The sequence below is a fragment of the Pleurodeles waltl genome, chromosome 3_1 (genome assembly GCF_031143425.1).
Source record: "Pleurodeles waltl isolate 20211129_DDA chromosome 3_1, aPleWal1.hap1.20221129, whole genome shotgun sequence".
Classification (NCBI taxonomy): domain Eukaryota; kingdom Metazoa; phylum Chordata; class Amphibia; order Caudata; family Salamandridae; genus Pleurodeles; species Pleurodeles waltl.
Window position 1 is genome coordinate 13,380,991 of NC_090440.1, and position 23,259 is coordinate 13,404,249.

General features: G+C 49.4%; 1 protein-coding gene across 6 annotated transcripts in view; it reads left to right on the forward strand.

Moving 5' to 3' along the window:
• The window catches only part of LRP4 (LDL receptor related protein 4), a 460,938-nt gene that overhangs the window by 312,402 nt on the left and 125,277 nt on the right, over positions 1–23,259 (forward strand). For all 6 annotated transcript variants that reach the window (XM_069221680.1, XM_069221681.1, XM_069221682.1 and 3 more), the window contains exons 8-15: positions 4,119–4,244; positions 5,473–5,598; positions 7,594–7,728; positions 8,340–8,465; positions 10,674–10,904; positions 18,137–18,293; positions 19,063–19,280; positions 19,863–20,039. In XM_069221680.1, coding sequence (XP_069077781.1) covers positions 4,119–4,244; positions 5,473–5,598; positions 7,594–7,728; positions 8,340–8,465; positions 10,674–10,904; positions 18,137–18,293; positions 19,063–19,280; positions 19,863–20,039 — 1,296 coding nt within the window. The remainder of the gene's footprint in view (positions 1–4,118; positions 4,245–5,472; positions 5,599–7,593; positions 7,729–8,339; positions 8,466–10,673; positions 10,905–18,136; positions 18,294–19,062; positions 19,281–19,862; positions 20,040–23,259) is intronic.

Consider the following 23,259-nt stretch of genomic DNA (forward strand, 5'->3'; position numbering starts at 1 on the left):
GACTGCAGCATCCTTGGACCCAGTACAGTTAGTGAAGAACCTGCAGCATCCTTGGGCCCAGTACAGTTAGTGAAGAACCTGCAGCATCCTTGGGCTCAGTACAGTTAGTGAAGAGGCTGCAGCTTGCTTGGGGCCAGTAGAGTTAGTGAAGAGACTGCAGCATCATTGGGCCCAGTAGCATCCTTGGACCCAGTACAGTTAGTGAAGAGACTGCAGCATTCTTGGGCCCAGTACAGTTAGTGAAGAGGCTGCAGCATCCTTGGACCCAGTACAGTTAGTGAAGAGGCTGCAGCATCCTTGGGGTCAGTAGAGTTAGTAAAGACACTGCAGCAACCTTGGGCCCAGTAGCATCCTTGGGCCCAGCAGCATCCTTGGGCCCAGTACAGTTAGTGAAGAGGCTGCAGCATCCTTGGCCCCAGCAGTATCCTTGGACCCAGTACAGTTAGTGAAGAGACTGCAGCATCCTTGGGCCAGTAGCATCCTTGGGCCCAGTACAGTTAGTGAAGAGGCTGCAGCATCCTTGGGCCCAGTACAGTTAGTGAAGAGACTGCAGCATTCTTGGGCCCAGTAGCATCCTTGGGCCCAGTACAGTTAGTGAAGAGGCTGTAGCGTCATTGGACCCAGTACAGTTAGTGAAGAGACTGTAGCGTCATTGGACCCAGTACAGTAAGTGAAGAGGCTGCAGCATCCTTGGGCCGAGCAGCTTCCTTGGGCCCAGTACAGTTAGTGAAGAGGCTGCAGCATCCTTGGGCCAAGTAGCATCCTTGGGCCCAGTACTGTTAGTGAAGAGACTGCAGCATCCTTGGGCCAGTAGCATCCTTGGGCCCAGTACAGTTAGTGAAGAGGCTGTAGCGTCATTGGGCCCAGTACAGTTAGTGAAGAGACTGTAGCATCCTTGGGCCCAGTACAGTTAGTGAAGAGGCTGCAGCATCCTTGGGCCCAGTACAGTTAGTGAAGAGACTGCAGCATCCTTGGGCCCAGTACAGTTAGTGATGAGGCTGCAGCAACCTTGAGCCCAGTAGCATGCTTGGGCCCAGTACAGTTAGTGAAGAGGCTGCAGCATCCTTGGGCCCATTACAGTTAGTGAAGAGACTGCAGCATCCTTGGGCCCAGTACAGTTAGTGAAGAGACTGCAGCATCCCTGGGCCCAGCAGCATCCTTGGGCTCAGTACAGTTAGTGAAGAGACTGCAGCATCCTTGGGCTCAGTACAGTTAGTGAAGAGGCTGCAGCATCCTTGGGCCCAGTTCAGTTAGTGAAGAGACTGCAGCATCCTTGGGCCCAGTAGAATCCTTGGGCCCAGTACAGTTAGTGAAGAGACTGCAGCATCCTTGGGCTCAGTACAGTTAGTGAAGAGGCTGCAGCATCCTTGGGGCCAGTAGAGTTAGTGAAGAGGCTGCAGCATCATTGGGCCCAGTAGCATCCTTGGACCCAGTACAGTTAGTGAAGAGACTGCAGCATCCTTGGGCCCAGTAGCATCCTTTGGCCCACCAGCATCCTTGGACCCAGTACAGTTAGTGAAGAGACTGCAGCATCCTTGGGCCCAGTACAGTTAGTGAAGAGGCTGCAGCATCCTTGGGCCTAGTACAGTAAGTGAAGAGGCTGCAGCATCCTTGGGCCCAGTAGCATCCTTGGGCCCAGTACAGTTAGTGAAGAGACTCCAGCATCCTTGGGCCCAGTAGCATCCTTGGACCCAGTAGAATCCTTGGGCCCAGTACAGTTAGTGAAGAGGCTGCAGCATCCTTGGGCCCAGTACAGTTAGTGAAGTGACTGCAGCATCCTTGGGCCCAGCAGCATCCTTGGGCCCAGTACAGTTAGTGATGAGGCTGCAGCATCCTTGGGCCCAGTACAGTTAGTGATGAGGCTGCAGCAACCTTGAGCCCAGTAGCATCCTTGGGCCCAGTACAGTTAGTGAAGAGGCTGCAGCATCCTTGGGCCCAGTACAGTTAGTGAAGAGACTGCAGCATCCCTGGGCCCAGCAGCATCCTTGGGCTCAGTACAGTTAGTGAAGAGGCTGCAGCATCCTTGGGGCCAGTACAGTTAGTGAAGAGGCTGCAGCATCCTTGGGCCCAGTACAGTTAGTGATGAGGCTGCAGCAACCTTGAGCCCAGTAGCATCCTTGGGCCCAGTACAGTTAGTGAAGAGGCTGCAGCATCCTTGGGCCCAGTACAGTTAGTGAAGAGACTGCAGCATCCCTGGGCCCAGCAGCATCCTTGGGCTCAGTACAGTTAGTGAAGAGGCTGCAGCATCCTTGGGGCCAGTAGAGTTAGTGAACGAGACTGCAGCATCCTTGGACCCAGTACAGTTAGTGAAGAGGCTGCAGCATCCTTGGGCCCAGTACAGTTAGTGAAGAGACTGCAGCATCCTTGGGCCCAGTAGCATCCTTGGGCCCAGTACAGTTAGTGAAGAGGCTGCAGCATCCTTGGACCCAGTACAGTTAGTGAAGAGGCTGCAGCATCCTTGGGCCCAGTACAGTTAGTGAAGAGGCTGCAGCATCCTTGGGGTCAGTAGAGTTAGTAAAGACACTACAGCAACCTTGGGCCCAGTAGCATCCTTGGGCCCAGTACAGTTAGTGAAGAGGCTGCAGCATCCTTGGACCCAGTACAGTTAGTGAAGAGACTGCAGCATCCTTGGGCCCAGTAGCATCCTTGGGCCCAGTAGCATCCTTGGACCCAGTACAGTTAGTGAAGAGGCTGCAGCATCCTTTGGCCCAGTACAGTAAGTGAAGAGGCTGCAGCATCCTTTTGCCCAGTACAGTTAGTGAAGAGACTGCAGCATCCTTGGACCCAGTACAGTTAGTGAAGAGGCTGCAGCATCCTTGTGCCCAGTACAGTTAGTGAAGAGGCTGCAGCATCCTTGGTCCCATTACAGTTAGTGAAGAGGCTGCAGCATCCTTGGGCCCATTACAGTTAGTGAAGAGACTCCAGCATCCTTGGGCCCAGTAGCATCCTTGGACCCAGTACAGTTAGTGAAGAGACTGCAGCATCCTTGGGCCCAGTACAGTTAGTGAAGAGGCTGCAGCATCCTTTGGCCTAGTAGCATCCTTGGACCCAGTACAGTTAGTGAAGAGACTGCAGCATCCTTGGGCCCAGTACAGTTAGTGAAGAGGCTGCAGCATCCTTTGGCCCAGTAGCATCCTTGGCCCCAGCAGCATCCGTTGGCCCAGTACAATTAGTGAAGAGGCTGCAGCATCCTTTGTCCCAGTAGCATCCTTGGGGCCAGTACAGTTAGTGAAGAGGCTGCAGCATCCTTGGGCCCAGTACAGTTAGTGAAGAGGCTGCAGCGTCCTTGGACCCAGTACAGTTAGTGAAGAGACTGTAGCATCCTTGGGCCCAGTACAGTTAGTGAAGAGGCTGCAGCATCCTTGGGGCCACTAGAGTTAGTGAAGAGACTGCAGCATCCTTGGGCCCAGTACAGTTAGTGAAGAGGCTGCAGCATCCTTGGGGCCAGTAGAGTTAGTGAAGAGACTGCAGCATCCTTGGACCCAGTAGGATCCTTGGGCCAGTACAGTTAGTGAAGAGGCTGCAGCATCCTTGGGCCCAGTAGCATCCTTGGGCCCAGTACAGTTAGTGAAGAGGCTGCAGCATCCTTGGGCCCAGTACAATTAGTGAAGAGGCTGCAGCAACCTTGAGCCCAGTAGCATCCTTGGGCCCAGTACAGTTAGTGAAGAGGCTCAGTGCATGCCTTGTCAGTGCAGTGTTTGCATCCTCTCTGATGCATATCATAACATGACATAAGGCAGAAGGCATCTGGGGTATTCTTAGGTCGAGGGGTTACTTCTCACCTGTGTTTCGTTCGTGGCACTTTTAATGGCTCCATGAGCAGATTTGTACTTGAAGCAATGTTTTAAGTGTGGTCTTTTGGGCTGATAAGTCAAGAGACTGTCATGCAAATTCTACAAGAAAATACCTCTTTCTTTTGGGTCAGCATAAACTGGATCATTCATTCTCATCGTCTGCACCTATAATGCTATAATATATCAAGCGACACTTCGTGGTGATGTTTTATCACATACATTCACGAGTGGCTGGTGGAGACTAATTCTGCCATTACTTTTCACTCGAAGGCCTCTGAACTCATTGGTTGACTTTTCCATCTAATTTTTGTTCTTCTTTTTCAGCCACTTCTATGTGTACCATAGACCAGTTCCACTGTAAATCAGGACGCTGTGTGCGCCTCGCGTGGCGATGTGATGGAGAGGATGACTGCTCTGATAACAGCGATGAGGAAGGCTGTGAGAAAACGGGTAAGCTGGGCTTTACTACCTGCATGGGATCTAGCTCAGAGTCCTCATTGCCTACATGGAGCACACCACAAGCGCCCTCCCCGCATACATGGGGCTCATCACAAGGCCCTCCTTTGCTCCATAGGAACAGTCACCATGTCCCTCCTTTGATGCTGCGGGCCCCTCGCCCTTCTTGGATGCATGGTACGGTCATCATTTCCTTCTTTGAATGCAGTGGTCCCTTCTCTGGCCCTTCTTGGATGCGTGGGATGCGTCATGTCCTTTTTTGAATGCAGGGGTCCATCCCCTGGCCCTTCTTGGATGCGTGGGATGCGTCATGTCCTTCTTTAAATGCAGGGGTCCATCCCCTGGCCCTTCTTGGATGCGTGGGATGCGTCATGTCCTTCTTTGAATGCAGGGGTCCATCCCCTGGCCCTTCTTGGATGCGTGGGATGTGTCATATCCTTCTTTGAATGCAGGGGTCCATCCCCTGGTCCTTCTTGGATGCATGGGACGCATCATGTCCTAATTTGAATGCAGGGGTCCATCCCCTGGCCCTTCTTGGATGCATGGGATGCCTCATGTCCTAATTTGAATGCAGGGGTCCATCCTCTGGTCCTTCTTGAATGCATGGGACGCGTGATGTCCTCTTTTGAATGAGGGGTCCCTTCACTGGCCCTTCTTGGATGAATGGGACAGGTCAAGTCCTTGAATGCACGGGTCCATCCCCTGGCCCTTCTTGGATGTATGGCACTAGTCATAATGTCCTTCTTGAAGGCAGGGGTTTCATCCCCTGACCCTTCTTGGCTGCAGGGACCACTCACCACGTCACTCCTTGGATACAGGGTTCTATCCCCATAGCTCTTTTTGAGTGGCTGGGGCCAGCATCTAGTGACCATGGGGCCTTTTTTGCTTTGCTTGGGCCAGTAGTTAAGGACCCTCCTTGTCTGTATAGGGCATTTTTCTTGGCATTTCTTGGTATAGATGATACCTTTGTCCAGGACCCTCCATTATCACATGGGTTTCATTTCTGGTTCCTCTGTAGCATTGACCTGTCTCCAGGACCGCCTTCATCAGCATCTCAGGACCATTCCCAGGCACCCTTTGCCTACTTGATACCCGTTAAGGGGTCCCTACTGTATTTGGTGTCCATTCCAAGGCTCTTCTCACATGCATGTTGTGGCAGCCTCCAGTTATGGAGGTGGAGGGATTTGCCGTGCATGATTGATGCTGTTTCCTTCTCTTGCAGGACCCCCGCAGTGTGCCCCCGACCAGTTCATGTGCATGAATGGACGCTGCATCGGTCAGAGGAAGCTCTGCAATGGCATCAACGACTGCACAGATGGAAGCGACGAGAGCCCCCACCAGAACTGCCGTATGTATGCGGACAAGAAAAGTGGGCTACTCGCATTCCCTACTGCTAAGCAGGCAGTGATAAAGACCAGAGGGGGTGCTTCACACTGGGTGGGACGGAGGGGGCACAGCAACCACTGACACCATACAAGATTGCAGAATAATTGAGGGTGGGCTTAGCACAAATTTACTCCACCATCCATTGGAGGGGCGATGTAGGGATTCAAGGGAGTTTTACCTCTAACTCCACCCCTACTGGGATTGGGAGTCTAATGACACCACCAGCTGGTGGGGATCCATGTAGGACAAGGGACTGTTAAACCCATCAATGAGTGGGGCTAGTATAGAGCATGCAGAGGGATTGTTTAAATCCCCAAACATGGCGGAGTAATTGCCTGGGGCCAAGGAGCCATGTACACCACCAGCCAGTTGTGGGAGGGCCTGGGGGCGGAGAAAAGTAGTGGCAGAGTGCTTGGGACCTCACCAGCATTACGGGAACAAGAGGCTGTTGACTGAAGTCATCAGTGACAAACTTAATTGTGGAGTTTGGGGCACTATTTCCGCCACTAGCCAAGGGGCAGACCATGATCACTGCAGGTTTTAATACCACCACATTCCACGGAGTTCATGTGGGACAGGATGGGTTCTCACCACAACCAATGGGGGCTCTTTTGGGATAACTACAGGGTTAACCACACCCCTCCGCCCTTAGATCACACCTTGCACCTGAAGGGGGGGCAGCACTGTCAGGTAGGAGGTTCAGGGGCCTAGTGTTCCCATTCTCTACTGCACGCTGGCGTAGAGTAGTCATGCGGTTAGTGTAAGGTCTCTTGAAGGAATGATGGGCCCAGATGGCTCTCTTCTCACGTCCTTATCCCTTCATGGGATAGGGCTGGCTCTCTACAAACCCATCCTGCTGGTTCTGAGACAGGACTTGCTGCCCTGCTTGCTTTCTTGTCTTCCTGTGATATGGTTGGTTTCCTCCACCCTCTTTTCTAATATAATTGGCTTCCTCATCTGTCTCTGCTTCTCATAGGATACATGGTTCTCCTCACACATGCACTTTTCTTCATGGAATGTGATTGGCTGCCCCTCCCCCTGCTCTTCTTTACCTGGGCAATGATTGGGTGTCTCCAAAGGCACCCTGGGTACCATGACACATGATTGTGTTTTTCTGCATTCCCTATATTTTTTCTGGGATGGGATTGGCTGTCCCCTTTTCAGGGTTACTATTTCTTTTGTCACCTGCTTTACTTTTCAATGAATGTGATTGGTTCTTTCCAGGGCCACTGGAAGAACACATTTGCGTGGCCTTTATGCATCATAATGACTTTACCACACTTGCAACACATTGCAGTTCCTGATGCATAACGTTCACATTTCAGTTAAGAAAGAGTGCCTGAAGTGGATCAGAGTTACTGAAAACTCTCCGCTGCCGCGGTGCAGCACAGCGGCGGGGTCCCTGGAAAGGTTTATGGGTCACTTTCAGTTCCAGGGGTAACGAGGTGAAACCTTTGCCGAGTTAGCAGTAATGCAGCCAGTTGGTGGACTGGGAAAGGCGTTTGTCATCAGCATGCAGATATTTGATGCATAATGAAATTTGATTTAAACAGTGCGGAAATGATTATGGTTTCTATGTGGCGAATTCCAAAGAAATGTTTCCTGATGGATACCAATCTCAAAACAGCAGTTATTGCCTTCGAGCGCTCGAAGTGCAGAAAATCCCAAACATTTAGGCCTGATATTTTTAATGTTTTAGTACCTTCAGACGAGACCCTCTGTGCACACGTAGCTGTGGTTTCTGCTGAGTGCAGCATCGTATTTTCTAAGCCCTTGATGTTTAGCATAACCTGGGTGTCCCTCGTGTATCAGTGTTGGGTGAAATGACAAACTGGAGGTCTAACATTGCCACCCACTGTGTTGCATTAGTGCTTTCTTTCCCATACAATGTGGTCTGTGCTGCTGCATGAATTCAATCACCCTGTCCACATCTCACTGTCCTATTGTTTCTCCTCAGGACCAAGGACTGGGCAGGAAAACTGCAACCTTGACAACGGTGGATGTGCGCAGAAGTGCCAGATGTTCCGGGGTGCGGTGCAGTGCACATGTCATACCGGCTTCCGGCTCATGGAAGACGGCCGGTCCTGCTTGGGTGAGGAGCCTGGCAATGAGGCTAGAGACCGCCTATGAGGTGGCATGAACGACAGAGTGTGCCAGGGTTGGGGGCAGGATCATGGGTCTTCCCAAGGCTCATGGATGTCTGCCGCTCCTGCCAGGGTGAGGGGTGGAGCCTAGGAAATGTGAGCGGGGTATGAGGGTACTGCCCATAGGCTGGGAAGGGGGGGACAGTGTGTGCACAGGGGGTGCAGTGTTTATCCCTCTTGTAATTTAGGAGCCCAATGCATTGATTTTGGGGTGGACCAGCCTCTCATTTTTACACTCCCTTGCTTTGGTGTGAGCCGAGAATGCTGTGACATGTTTTTGGGGCTATGCTTACCTCTTGTTTTGGGATGGCACTTGTCTCTTTGCAGTGGAGGGGTACTTGTCACTTTCTTTTTGACTTAGCCTGGATGCTGTTTATTGATGCTCCTTGTAGATTACTCGTCCAATGATTTGGGGACAGAGACTGCGCTTTCCATCGGGGTGGTACTCATGAGTTTGGACAGAGAATGCCCTGCATGATGTTGGCGCTGTGGAATCTGCATTTCCCACTTCGCAGCTGTGCTGGCGGTTGTGGTATAACTGCTGTCCATCTCTTCCCAGACATTGATGAATGTGCGGAGGACGGACACTGCAGCCAGGGGTGCAGTAACACCGACGGGGGCTTCCAGTGCTGGTGTGAGCCGGGCTACGAACTGCGCCCTGACAAGCGCAGCTGCAAAGCTCTGGGTAAGGAACGACAGGGAGAGGCTACACCTGGGAGCATGGGTGGAAAGAGGGCATTGCAAAGGTTTATTAAACTGGCAGACTCAAGGTCATGTGGTTGGGTGAACTTTCAATCGGAAGGGACAGCGGAGTGAAGAGGCTCTGAGCTGTTTTGCTTCCCACAGCACCAGTTTCCAACCTTTTGACTTCTGTGGACCCCCACTTTACCATTACTGGAACCCAGAGACCCCCACTGAATTATTATTGGAATCTGCCCCCCCACCCCCCAACTGAGTAATTACTAAAAGCTGGGGGCCTGGTCTGTTAACATTATTTAATTTTCTAAGTAGTTGCGGACCCCCTGAGGAGGCTTTGCGGATCCCCGGGGGTTCCCGGACCACAGGTTGGGAACCACTGTCCTACAGCGTAATGGGCAAGGGATGTGGTTGTACTTTCAGCATGATGAAGGGGATTTCTTGTTACAAAAGGACCAGTATGAGCATTTCTGTGATTGCCCAAGTCGTGTAGCGCTTCTGGGGGCAGATTTTCCCTTTACCTAGAGTCTGTGTGTTTTTCAAAAATAACTGAGCCGGCTGAATATAAAGAGGAACCCATTTCAGATTGTGTGGAGCCCCCAATACCCAGCACCATATTCAAGTAGAAGACATTTGCAATGCAAGCACCAGTGTAACAGTATAACTTAATAAAAATAAAGGCAACCGGTCGTGATAACCCTGATGAAAAAACAGACTCCGAACCCAGGGGAACAGACTCCAAAAGCTGCAAATTTTCATGTCGCTGGAGTCGCTCTAGTGAGCTCGGCCTCTTCCATTTAACCCATGAGTGCTAAGGACGAGATGGTCTCGCCCACAGCACCACCGGGGCTGTCTGCGCTGAGGACCAGACCCTCTTAACGTTAGCCCTTAAGAGACTACAGGGACAAAACACCCTGCGTTTGATGCTGGTGGCTGAACTGGCTTGAGTAATAGGCTTTCAATAAAAGCATTCAGAACTAACGCATGTGTGAGGAAGCCTAGTCTACAACTGTACTCAGGGGCGTAGCTTTGGGGGCTGTTTGTAGTGCTACACCCCCTTAATAGATGTGTTTTCTGATAAACTGTTGGGTGCAGTTGCTTTCAGTTGGGCATTGTGAGGTGTCTGTCGGATTCCACCAGGAAGTTTTACATACACTTAGAGATAAATGCGCACATACTCCCTCCCTCTTTGTTTTGAAAGTCCTCAAAAATATTGTTTTTAATACTCCTACCAGTACGCATTCCTCTCCCTTTCCACTGCCCTTTAGGCTCCCCTCATTGCACCCTGCTTGTCTATAATGTTTTTAAACACTGTGGCCCTCATTATGATCTCGGCGGTAAAAACCTCCCAGATCAGCGCTGGCAGTCAACAGAAGCCCGCCAGCGCGACAGCCCCCCTGCCGGCCGTTTAATGTTTTCTCTGCTGGGCCTTGACATTGACGGCGGCCACCAATGTTGGTGTGCAGTGGGTGCTGCAGCACCCATCGCTCAGATCACTGCCCGTAAATCGGGCAGTGACCTTCACGACGGGGCACTGCACGGGGCCTCTGAGCACCCCTTCCACCAGCCTTTCCCTGGCAGGGAAACAGGGTACATTATGCAGAGTGCCCTGTCGGATAATGTAATCCGCCATCGTCAGGCTGCCTGCCCTCCCTGTGTTAATATGGCAGTTCAGACCGCCATGCCGGTGGCGGTCTTTTTCGCTGCCGGCATGGCGATCTGAACCGCCAAGTTCATAATGAGCCCCTAAATGCCAGCCTGATTGTCGAACAGTCTGAAGCTCACACCCCCCAGTCTTACTAAGCAAGCTACAACCCTGACTGTACTGTGTAGAACAGAAGAGAAAATACACTATTTAAAGGCTGCAGATGGGAGTAGAGGAAGGTCAGTGCACTTTAGTCCCTTGGCTCTGGAATTCCTGCCTCTCCCACTACAGGATCTCTTGATGACAGATTGAGAATTATTCAGATTAAATTCCTTTGCTCTGTATTACCCTCATTCACTACAGAAGGGTCACCAACGACCCTCTAGTACTGAAATGTTTTACTCTTTTTTTAGCGCTGTTTATCTCAAGAGTCTTTAAGTCACATGGCCTCCCTCACTGGCAGTTCAAAGAGGAACCCTCTGGAGGACTCAGTGGAAATGCTGGTTAATGCCTCTTTGCCTCACTGTGCATCTCCTGCGCTTTCTCCCTCAGGGCCAGAGCCTGTTTTGCTCTTCGCCAACCGTATCGACATCCGGCAGGTACTTCCCCACCGCTCTGAGTACACCCTGTTGCTCAATAACCTGGAGAATGCCATTGCCCTGGACTTCCATCATCGGCACAAGCTTGTGTTCTGGTCGGACGTCACCTTGGACCGAATCATGAGGGCAAACCTGAATGGAAGCAACGTGGAGGAAGTGGTGTCCACAGGACTGGAGAGTCCAGGTGAGTGGTGAGACTCCATCGCTGCAAGAGATGGGGGTCACATGGCTGGAGAGCACACATGAGTAGTGACTCTCCATCGCTGCGAGAGATGGGGTTCACATGGCTGGAGAGCCCACATGAGTGGAGACTCTCCATAGCTGCTAGAGATGGGGTTGACATTGCTGGAGAGCCCAGGTGAGTGGTGACTCTCAAGGGCTGTGAGAGGTGGAGTTCACGTGGGTACGGAGACCAGGTGAGTGGTGACTCTCCAGAACTTCGAGAGTTGGGGAGAGGTGGATGACTCTCCAGAGCAGCGCGAGGTTGGGTTCGCATGGCTAGAGAGCACACGAGTGGTGACTCTCCATAGCTGCGAGAGGTGGAGTTCACATGGGTAGAGAGACCAGGTAAGTAGTGAGTATACAGAGCTGCAAGAGGTGGGGCGAGGTGGATGACTCTCCAGAGCTGGTTGGGGTTCACATGGCTAGAGAGACCAGGTGAATTGTCTCCCCAACCGGTATTATGATCGCACCCCCACGCGGTTCCTTCACTCAAGAAGGCGTGCTCCAAAGCATTAAAGCACAGAAATAAAATAATCCGCCATAGCTGCAATCCTTTTGCATGAGTATTTTTGTTGTGCTTCTCTTTTGCTCAGCCATGGTGTGTGGCAAAAACAGCCTGAGCACCAGGACAGAGTAACAAAGAGAGGACTAGTTTAACCTCCACACCCGGGGCCTGATTTAGATCTCGGTGCAGGGGTTTCTCTGTTGCAACGATAAAGGATATTCCATCCGCCAAAACCCCTCCGCCGAGATTTAAATCAGGCCCTTTGTATCATTTTTTGCATTTAGAGTCCCCCTCTCTTCTGATCCAAGATCTACATGCACTTCCTCCCACACAGGAGGTAGATTTGTGTTTGACAAAACCCTCTGTGTACAGTAGAAATGTCAGTGTCCTGAGAAGATATCTTGGCTGATGGCCCTTGTCACCAATTCTCTCGCACCCTGTGGCTTTGTCAGTTAGTGTCCCTCGCATCTCTGACTCTATGGTTTTGTCAGTGTCCCTCGCATCTCTGACTCTATGGTTTTGTCAGTTAGTGTCCCTCGCATCTCTGACTCTATGGCTTTGTCAGTTAGTGTCCCTCGCATCTCTGACTCTGTGGTTTTGTCAGTTAGTGTCCCTCGCATCTCTGACTCTATGGCTTTGTCAGTTAGTGTCCCTCGCATCTCTGACTCTATGGTTTTGTCAGTTAGTGTCCCTCGCATCTCTGACTCTATGGTTTTGTCAGTTAGTGTCCCTCGCATCTCTGACTCTATGGTGTTGTCAGTTAGTGTCCCTCGCATCTCTGACTCTATGGTGTTGTCAGTTAGTGTCCCTCGCCTCTCTGACTCTATGGTTTTGTCAGTTAGTGTCCCTCGCTTCTCTGACTCTATGGTTTTGTCAGTTAGTGTCCCTCGCTTCTCTGACTCTATGGTTTTGTCAGTGTCCCTCGCATCTCTGACTCTATGGTTTTGTCAGTTAGTGTCCCTCACATCTCTGACTCTATGGTTTTGTCAGTTAGTGTCCCTCGCATCTCTGACTCTATGGCTTTGTCAGTTAGTGTCCCTCGCCTCTCTGACTCTATGGTTTTGTCAGTTAGTGTCACTCGCCTCTCTGACTCTATGGTTTTGTCAGTTAGTGTCCCTCGCCTCTCTGACTCTGTGGTTTTGTCAGTGTCCCTCGCATCTCTGACTCTATGGTTTTGTCAGTTAGTGTCACTTGCCTCTCTGACTCTGTGGTTTTGTCAGTTAGTGTCTCTCGCATCTCTGACTCTATGGTTTTGTCAGTTAGTGTCTCTCACATCTCTGACTCTGTGGTTTTGTCAGTTAGTGTCTCTCGCATCTCTGACTCTATGGTTTTGTCAGTTAGTGTCTCTCGCATCTCTGACTCTATGGTTTTGTCATTTAGTGTCTCTCGCATCTCTGACTCTGTGGTTTTGTCAGTTAGTGTCTCTCGCATCTCTGACTCTATGGTTTTGTCAGTTAGTGTCTCTCACATCTCTGAATTCTATGGTTTTGTCAGTGTCTCTCGCATCTCTGACTCTATGGTTTTGTCAGTTAGTGTCACTCGCCTCCCTGACTCTATGGTTTTGTCAGTTAGTGTCTCTCGCATCTCTGACTCTATGGTTTTGTCAGTTAGTGTCCCTCGCATCTCTGACTCTATGGCTTTGTCAGTTAGTGTCCCTCGCATCTCTGACTCTGTGGTTTTGTCAGTTAGTGTCCCTCGCATCTCTGACTCTATGGTTTTGTCAGTTAGTGTCCCTCGCATCTCTGACTCTATGGTGTTGTCAGTTAGTGTCCCTCGCATCTCTGACTCTATGGTTTTGTCAGTGTCTCTCGCATCTCTGACTCTATGGTTTTGTCATTTAGTGTCTCTCGCATCTCTGACTCTGTGGTTTTGTCAGTTAGTGTCTCTCGCATCTCTGACTCTATGGTTTTGTCAGTTAGTGTCTCTCACATCTCTGAATTCTATGGTTTTGTCAGTGTCTCTCGCATCTCTGACTCTATGGTTTTGTCAGTTAGTGTCACTCGCCTCCCTGACTCTATGGCTTTGTCAGTTAGTGTCCCTCGCATCTCTGACTCTATGGTTTTGTCAGTTAGTGTCCCTCGCATCTCTGACTCTATGGTGTTGTCAGTTAGTGTCCCTCGCATCTCTGACTCTATGGTTTTGCAATGTGAATCTTTCCTATTCCGCCACCTAGTGGTTGGGTCTGGAATTCTCCACTTTTCTAGTCCCTCTGCTCTTTTTGTTTTTTGTTTGTTGGTAGGCGTTGACTGAACCTCCATTTGATGTCCCTCGTGACTTCCTCCTGCTGCCTCCAGATGTTTTTTTACGCCATTGGGTCTGGATGCTTGCAGAGGGATCTCCAACACAAGATGCCCATTCAGGGGCCTCCTGTTTTGGCTAATGGAGAAGACACCATTCCAGTTCTGCAAAATTTGTCTCTAGAAGTTCTTGCAGAAGGATAAACACCTGCAACCTCTGTCTTCTAGTTGACCACCAAAGCGAAGACTGCAATGCCTGATCTGTCTTTGCACCCAAGACTTTGAAGGTAAGACCAAAACAAAGAGTAGCCCATCATTCCATGCAGGGTCAGAAGACTACTCCATCCCTGAGGGAACTAAGTCTCTCAAATGAGGATGAAGAGAATGACGATGAGAAGGCAGAATGAGAAACATCTGTGGGAAAGCTGCGGATCGTCGATGAACAGGCGACGAAGAAGAGCAGAATATCTGAGGTAAGAGATACATTGATCTCGACAAAAACATCAGAGTCACAAAGATCTGACTCACGGACATGGAAGGGAACCTTAGCGTTAAAACACTCGCCGACCGCAGGTACTTCCTATGTCAAGGAGTCCCACAGAACCCTCAATGGAGATTCCAGTGGAGGAAAAACTGCAGACAAACTCAAGTCGTCAGAGGACGCAAGGGAAAAAGATGCATCAATGTTGGATGCAGACAGGTGAAGAGCCAAACACTGAATCTCAGCGACCAATACGTCATCCAAAGAAACGTCTACGTCGAAAAGTAAGACCCGACCCTTGAACCCGAAGAACTGGCTGTTAAAATCGCAAAGAGGATGCCAAAGGACACATCAAAGAGATAGGTCAAGAAATTCTGACCTTTGCTCACACCTGAGCCTCAAGAAGAGGGGGAAGAGCTCTACTATGAAGAGGAAAAACAACAATCCAGGATGCATCAATGAATTATCGAACTACAATTGCAAGACCTTGAAAGAGACTCTTCTGAGGAGGGAGTTGAAACGTATCCGTCCAAACCTTCGCCTCCTGATGATATTGGAATGTATTATTAGGTGACCAAGCACACAGCTGACAAATTTAATGTACAGCTAGAGGAGGTCAAACCACAGCCATGCTTCCTGCTGGAAACACTGCTGCCTAGTCAGGCAAGGAACCGGTTCCTACCAATGCTCCGTAGTATCCTCAACCAGGGTAAGAAAGCAATCAAAGACCAAGCCACTTGTAGAGCAGTGACTCCAAGGGCTGAGAAAAAATCAAGTATTCCTCCTCGGATCCCACTTACAATAAATGTACTTTTGTCCCTGCAGACTTTATAATCACATCTACAGCTAGAAAGGGTCCAACCTCCTGGCCGCATCCTTATAAGGAGAGTCAAAGAATGGACCACATGAATGGAATCATGACACAGATTTGAACAGAGTGCTGCCAACCAGTGACAAATTCAAATGCAGTACTCAATAGACAGGTACATCAGCACTGGGATGAGATGGGGGAACCCACGAAGCACCTCCCTGAGCAGTATCGGAAGAGGGCAGCTCATGTAGCAGAAAGTGACAGAAACATTGCCAGCACCTGATTGAAATCTCCTTTGGATGCAGCAGTTAGAGCAAGCCGTCAGATGATGATGGGCTTCACACAGAAGCGTCAGTCCTGATTGAGAATGTCAGGGTCCAGGCCAACATCCTGAACACTTCATTCAACGGAGGACAGTTGTTTGGGAGCTCTGTGGATGAAAGTCTCAACCAGTGGAAAAAAGACAAGGAGACAGCAAAGTCTACGGGCGGACTGCAGTTTCAGGATGGAATGCAAAGGGCACATTCTCTTCATGCATGCCGCTCTCCAGAGGAAATGTCCAGGCTGAAAGTTCACACCAGGGTTTCCAGAGTAGCAACCAGTCCACCACAACACAGCCAAGCTGGCAGTATCAACAGGGATGCCAGCCTTTTCAAGGAAGAGCCAAAGGAAGGGGGGGCAGCCAAACAGAGTAGGCTCAACCTCCACAAATAAGTGACTGGTCAACAACTATTACTTGTTCACAAAGTCCATCATTGAAAGTCATAAACAGAAAATCCAATATTCTACACAGCACACCAGTAGGTGGAAGATTAAAAAGCTTAAAAAGCTTTCTGCTGAAGTGGAGAAAGATAACTTCAGACAAATGGATATTAAACACAATACAATTCGGATATTGCATGGAACTAATCAAATTCCAGCCTGCAAGGGGACCAAAGAAAAAGGCCCATTCCAAAGAGGAAACAGCTTGACTCCTCGAGGAGGTAAGGGAATTACTGGACAAACAAGCATTGCAACAGGTCCCGAAACAAGAACTCAACAAGGCAAATTACTGAACATATTTCCTAATCCCAAATGTAGACGGATCGCTGCATCCAGTTCTAGATCTCAGGTTCATCAACAAAAAGCAAAAATTCAAGATGACAACCTTACAAGAAGTCATAGCACGATTGCAACAAGATTACATTGCAACAGTAGAGTTAAAAGGATGCCTGCTTACACATTCCAGTGAACGCAAAACACAAACGTACCTGGGGAGTGTCACGAACAAAACACATTATCAGTTCACAGTGCTGGCATTTGGAATAAAATCAGCACCAAGAGTGTTTACTCCCAGAACTAGAATCTTTGAATCTAATGCCATGGCTCTTGAATAATTAGAATTCTGACATTTGAAACAACGAGAAAAAATCATGGCAGTTCTAAGAGAAGCAAGAAAGCCAACGACATGAAAGTGTTGTTTGGCAAATTGGAAAAAAAACTTGCTAGGGTGTGTTAAAAAGGGAATGGTGAAAAAAACACAATGGACAAGGCAGTCTTAAAATATTTAACACCTCTTCTGCAAGAAGGTCTTACATATGCATCCTTAGAAGTTTATCTAGCAGTAGTTGTGGCTTACACAAGAGGGCGTTTCTTCACGTTGCCAGTAGTTAAAAGATTCTTTGAGGGAGTAAAGAAAAGGGAACCCGCACTCACTTAAACCGAAATGTGGTACTCACTCAGCTAATGAAAAAAACATTGAAACTTGGCACTAAGGTACCTCACAGATGCTAACCTTAAGGCTGCTTTCCTAGCAGCTATCACTTCACTACGCAGAGTGAGCAAGCACTCACAATTCAAGAACCTTACTTTCCGAATAACAAATACAGAATTGTCATAAGAACAATTCAACAGTTCATACCAAAAGTCATTTCACAGTTTCACATCAATCAAAGTATTCAAATTCCAAGTTTTTTCCAAAAACCAAATACGCAGGCTGAAGGGACTTTGCATAGATTAGACCCAGAACATGCTATTATGTATCACATAGAAAAGACAAAGCCAAACAGTCACAACAACTGTTTGTATCATTTGCAAATAGTTCCTTAGGAAGACCGGTAACTAAGAACACAATTGCAAGATGGATTGCACGAACAGTTTGATTGTGCCACACTTACGCAGGAGAGGCCTTAACAATAGCACTAAATTCACATTCAACACAGAAGAAAGCAGAAACCGTTGGCATAATACTCCATTATGCCAAATCTGCAAGGCAACAATGTGGTCATCAGTGCACACGTTTACAAGACATTACCGTAGTGACACACAAGTGAACAAAGAAGCTCAAGTAGGGCAAAGGGTTCTTCAACATCTGTCTATAAATCACTGCCCACGTTCAGCCCAGCCACCACAACCTTAAAAACGCTAAAACGTCACTTCACAGCTTGTGAATCCAGAAAAGATTCACGCTGCAAAATGTATAGTTTCTTACCTGTAGGTGTAGTTTTGCAGCTTTTAGAGTTTGGTGCATTCAAAAGTGACCTGCCCACCTCCAACAAAAGATGGAGAACAGGAAAACAAAAAAGAATCTGAAGATGGTGACCAAAGGTGGGAACATCCAGAGGAAGCAGGACAGTGTCACAAGGGACACCAAATGGAGGTTCTGTCGAGGCCCACCAACAAATAAAAAACAAAAAGAGTAGAAAAATTAAAAAAATTGTGGAACATTCCGGACCCAACCACTAGATGGCGGAATAATGTGAATCCAGAACATTGTTCAAGCTGCAAAACTACACCGACTTGTAAGAAACTACAGGTTTTGTCAGTTAGTGTCTCTCTCTCTCTTGTTTTTTTGGAGTGCTTACCACCTCTCTCTCTTTTTCTGTCTAGTAGTGCCCTCAGTTGTGTTTCCCAAACTCCTGAAGTCCCCCTGAACTCTTAAAAACTCTACAGTATAATGTAGAATACATTTCAGAGCACAGTCTCCAGATCATCTCTGGGCTGGGAAGGGTACACACCCTTCAAGGAGATATAGTAAGTCACAATGCCAAAGGGTGTGTATTTATTTACAAGACCAAGCAGTACCCACACACAAGTCATGTGAAAGGGTACAAATGTTAACAACTGTCCTGACTGGTGTGAAGGTATGCATCCCTCTGTCCACTCTTTCTCTCTGACTCAGGGGGCCTCGCCATCGACTGGATACACGACAAGCTCTTCTGGACAGACTCTGGCACTTCCCGCATCGAGGTGGCCAACCTGGATGGCTCCCAACGGAAAGTGCTTCTGTGGCAGAACCTGGAGAAGCCGCGGGCCATTGCGCTGCATCCCATGGAGGGGTGAGTGGCCTTAATGGGTTATGCGATGGCAGGGTGGTGGGAGTAATGAGGGACGAGAATAGAAGGTAGCCTGTAGCAGCCGCCTGAGGTAGGAGAGTGCGTAATCTGGAACAGTGAGGGGAGACTGAGGCAGGAGTGTGCATGATCTGGGACAGTGAGTAGAGTCTGAGGCAGCAGTGCACATGATCTGGGACAGTGAGAAGAGTCTGAGGCAGGAGTGTGCGTGATCTGGGACAGTGGAGAGAGTCTGAGACAAGGAGTGTTCGTGATCTGGGACAGTGGAGAGAGTGTGAGGCAGGAGGGTGCATGATCTGGGACAGTGAGAAGAGTCTGAGGCAGGAGTGTGCGTGATCTGGGACAGTGGAGAGAGTCTGAGACAAGGAGTGTGCGTGATCTGGGACAGTGGAGAGAGTGTGAGGCAGGAGGGTGCATGATCTTGGACAGTGAGAAGAGTCTGAGGCAGGAGTGTGCGTGATCTGGGACAGTGGAGAGAGTCTGAGACAAGGAGTGTGTGTGATCTGGGACAGTGAGAAGAGGCAGGAGTGTGTATGGTCTAGTACAGTGAGACACGTCTGAATCAGGAGTGTACATGATCTGGAACAGTGAGACGTGTCTGAATCAGGAGTGTAAATGATCTGGGACAGTGAGAAGAGTCTGAAGCAAGAGTGTACATGATCTAGGACAGTGAGATGAATCTGAGGCAGGAGTGTACCACCTCTCTCTTGTGATGCCACCCTCTCTGACCGCCATCCTTTTACCCTCTTTCTAGCACCATCTACTGGACGGATTGGGGTAACACGCCACGTATTGAGTACTCCAACATGGACGGCTCCAACCGTAAGATCATCGCTGATACCCACCTCTTCTGGCCCAATGGGCTGACCATCGACTATGCTGGGCACCGTATGTACTGGGTCGATGCCAAGCATCATGTCATAGAGCGTGCTGACCTCGATGGGCGTAACCGCAAGGCAGTCATCAGCCAAGGTAAATGCCCCCAGTCTGCCTTGGTGGTTCCTCTGCACATCATGGGCTTCAGGGGCTTGGGACCTTGCTTTCCCAAAGTGTGGCTTTAGCATGTGAGATTCAGTGCCACCGAAAAAAACAGACTTGAGGCCTGATTTAGAGTTTGGCGGAGGGTTTACTCCGTCACAAAGGTGACAGCTATCCTGTCCACCATAATATAAATCCCATAGGAGATAATGAACTCGTAATATGGTGGACGGGAAATCTGTCACCGATGTGACAGAGTAACTCCTCCACAAAGATCTAAATCGGCCTTTACTGTGGAGATCTTTAACACCACTTAACTCAAAATAGGTGGAACATGAACTAATCAGAGCCCAATACAGAATGATTACTAATACAGTTTGTTCTCAGACTTTGAAGTCCAGTATAGATTCCCAGGGGATGGGGTTCTCAATTTGTGACTCATACTCCCAACCCAAGCATGTGTGGAGGTCTGCTGGAAGGCACTAGTGGAAAGGATCTATGTTTGGGGAATTACTAAGTGTATACGAGAGAGATGATGCGACCATACATGCTCAGTTATGTGTTTTTGTCCTTCAGGCCTCCCCCACCCCTTTGCTATCACAGTCTTTGAGGACAGCCTCTACTGGACAGACTGGCACACCAAGAGCATCAACAGTGCTAACAAGTTCACTGGCAAAAACCAGGAGGTGATTCGGAACAAGCTGCACTTCCCCATGGATATCCATACGCTGCACCCACAGCGGCAGCCTGCAGGTAAGCTCAGTATGTGTCTCTCGGAGAACTGCCCAAGCTACATGTAACAGCCTCCAGAGTACCGCCTGCTGACAGAGTGGTCTCAGCAAATGCAAAGCCTTCCATCCCACCGCTGATCCCCCAGTGTAGTAAGCCGGCTATCTGTGTAGTGCACCAATGTAAGGGGATACTATGCAGATAGTCCAGGCAACCCTTATTGGTTTACAGGAGTTACAACAATAATCCTAAATGCTCTCTTTTGTGGTGTGGGCGAGCACTTTAGGCTTATCAGAGGGTAGTGCTAAGCATTTATTGAACAGAGTCAATAAATGTGACACGCACTCAATAGGAAACTTGAGACCAATGTTTAGAAAAATATAGGTTCGATGGCATCTGTCGCTGTAGATACGCATGTTCTGCAATAGCTCGCCATCTGGTGTTGGGCCGGAGTGTTACAAGTTGTTTTTCTTCGAAGAAGTCTTTCGAGTCACGGGACCGAGTGACTCCTCCTTTTGTCTCCATTGCGCATGGGCGTCGACTCCATCTTCGATTGTTTTTTTTCCGCCATCGGGTTCGGACGTGTTCCTGTCGTTCCGAGTTTCGGAACGGAAAAAATAGTTAATTTCGGAAGATTTTCGTCGGTATTGTTGCGTTCGGGATCGGCGTACTTAGATTCCACACCGCATCGAAGATCGAAGAGCTCCGGTGCCCTTCGGGGTAGTTTTTCGATCCTCCGTCGGGGCCTGGTCAGCCCGACCGCGTGCTGAAGAACGCCGATGGAACGGACCCCGTTCCGTTTCTGCCCCAAATGCCACAATAAATACCCCTACACAGACCAACACTTGGTCTGCAACCTGTGCCTGTCACTTGAGCACAGCGAAGACACCTGCGAGGCCTGTCGTGCGTTCCGGTCCCGAAAAACACTCCGAGACCGTCGAGCCAGAAGACTTCAAATGGCGTCCGCACCGACAGCCCAACGGGAGTTCGAGGAACAAGAAGAGGAAGGTACCTTCTCGATCCAAGACTCAGACTCCGAAGGATTCGACGATACACAAACCGTGAGTAAGACGTCGAAAACCACACAAAGAAACATTTACAAGGCCCAGGGGACGCCACTGCCACCAGGCCATGGCTCGACCCATAAATTCGGTGACCGACCGTCGGCACCGAAAAAGGCCCAAACAGTGCCGAGATCGTCCGACTCCGGTCGAGACACCGGCACGCAGCCTTCTCGGGACCGAGAAAGTGCTGGAGACAAGCCTCGACACCGAGATGCCGGTGTGGACACGGCTCGACGCCGAGACAGCGGCACCGAAACAGATCGACGCCGAGAGGTTTCGGCCCCGAAAAGGAAAAAAGTCACCTCGGAGCCGAAAAAACACGCAGACAAAGTTTCGATGCCGAAACAAACTGCAAGCGACCCAGCTTCAGGCTCTTATACAGAAGAGCACTCGCTAACCTCCCAAATGCAAAAGCATAGGTTTGAGGAAGAGCTACAAGCAACTGATGTGGACCATACGCAAAAGCGTATCTTCATTCAGCAGGGGACAGGAAAAATAAGCACCCTTCCCCCCATTAGGAGAAAGAGAAGGTTGGAGTTCCAGACGGAACAAGCACCACAACCAAAAGTGGTGAAAAGAGTTACACCACCACCCTCTCCTCCGCCCGTGATTAACGTTTCACCAGCACAAACGCCATCACACTCCCCAGCTCACACCACCATGAGCCAGGGTGACCAAGATCAGGACGCATGGGACCTATACGACGCCCCAGTGTCAGATAACAGCCCGGAGGCATACCCTACAAAACCATCTCCACCAGAAGACAGCACCGCATACTCTCAGGTGGTGGCTAGAGCAGCACAATTTCACAACGTAAGCCTCCACTCAGAACAGGTCGAGGATGATTTCTTGTTCAACACACTCTCCTCCACCCACAGCTCCTACCAAAGCCTGCCTATGCTCCCTGGTATGCTCCGGCACGCAAAAGACATATTTAAGGACCCGGTCAAAAGTAGGGCAATCACACCAAGGGTGGAAAAAAAGTATAAGCCGCCTCCTACGGACCCGGTTTTCATCACAACACAGCTGCCACCAGACTCTGTTGTTGTAGGAGCAGCTAGGAAAAGGGCCAACTCTCACACATCTGGAGATGCACCACCCCCAGATAAAGAAAGCCGCAAGTTCGATGCAGCTGGTAAGAGAGTCGCAGCACAAGCTGCAAACCAGTGGCGCATCGCGAACTCCCAGGCACTACTTGCGCGCTATGACAGAGCCCACTGGGACGAGATGCAACATCTCATTGAACATCTGCCCAAAGACTTTCAAAATAGGGCAAAACAAGTGGTTGAGGAGGGACAGACCATCTCCAACAACCAGATACGTTCCTCCATGGACGCTGCAGATACAGCTGCACGGACAATTAATACATCTGTAACTATCAGAAGGCATGCATGGCTCCGAACGTCTGGATTTAAACCAGAGATTCAACAAGCAGTTCTCAATATGCCTTTTAATGAAAAAGAACTGTTCGGTCCAGAAGTGGACACAGCGATTGAGAAACTCAAAAAAGATACGGACACTGCCAAAGCCATGGGCGCACTCTACTCCCCGCAGAGCAGAGGGAATTACAGCACATTCCGTAAAACGCCCTTTCGAGGGGGGTTTCGGGGTCAAAGCACACAAGCCAGCACCTCACAAGCAACACCGTCCACTTACCAGGGACAGTATAGAGGAGGTTTTCGGGGACAATATAGAGGAGGGCAATTCCCTAGAAATAGAGGGAGATTTCAAAGCCCCAAAACCCCTACTACTAAACAATGACTCACATGTCACTCACCCCCTCCACACAACACCAGTGGGGGGAAGAATAGGTCATTATTACAAAGCATGGGAGGAAATCACTACAGACACTTGGGTTCTAGCAATTATCCAACATGGTTATTGCATAGAATTTCTACAATTCCCTTCAAACATACCACCAAAAGCACAAAATTTAACAACACACCATTCCAATCTCCTGGAGATAGAAGTGCAGGCACTATTGCAAAAGAATGCAATCGAATTAGTGCCAAACACACAAATAAACACAGGAGTTTACTCACTGTACTTTCTGATACCAAAGAAGGACAAAACGCTGAGACCAATCCTAGACCTCAGAGTAGTGAACACTTTCATCAAATCAGACCACTTCCACATGGTCACACTACAAGAAGTATTGCCATTGCTAAAACTGCACGACT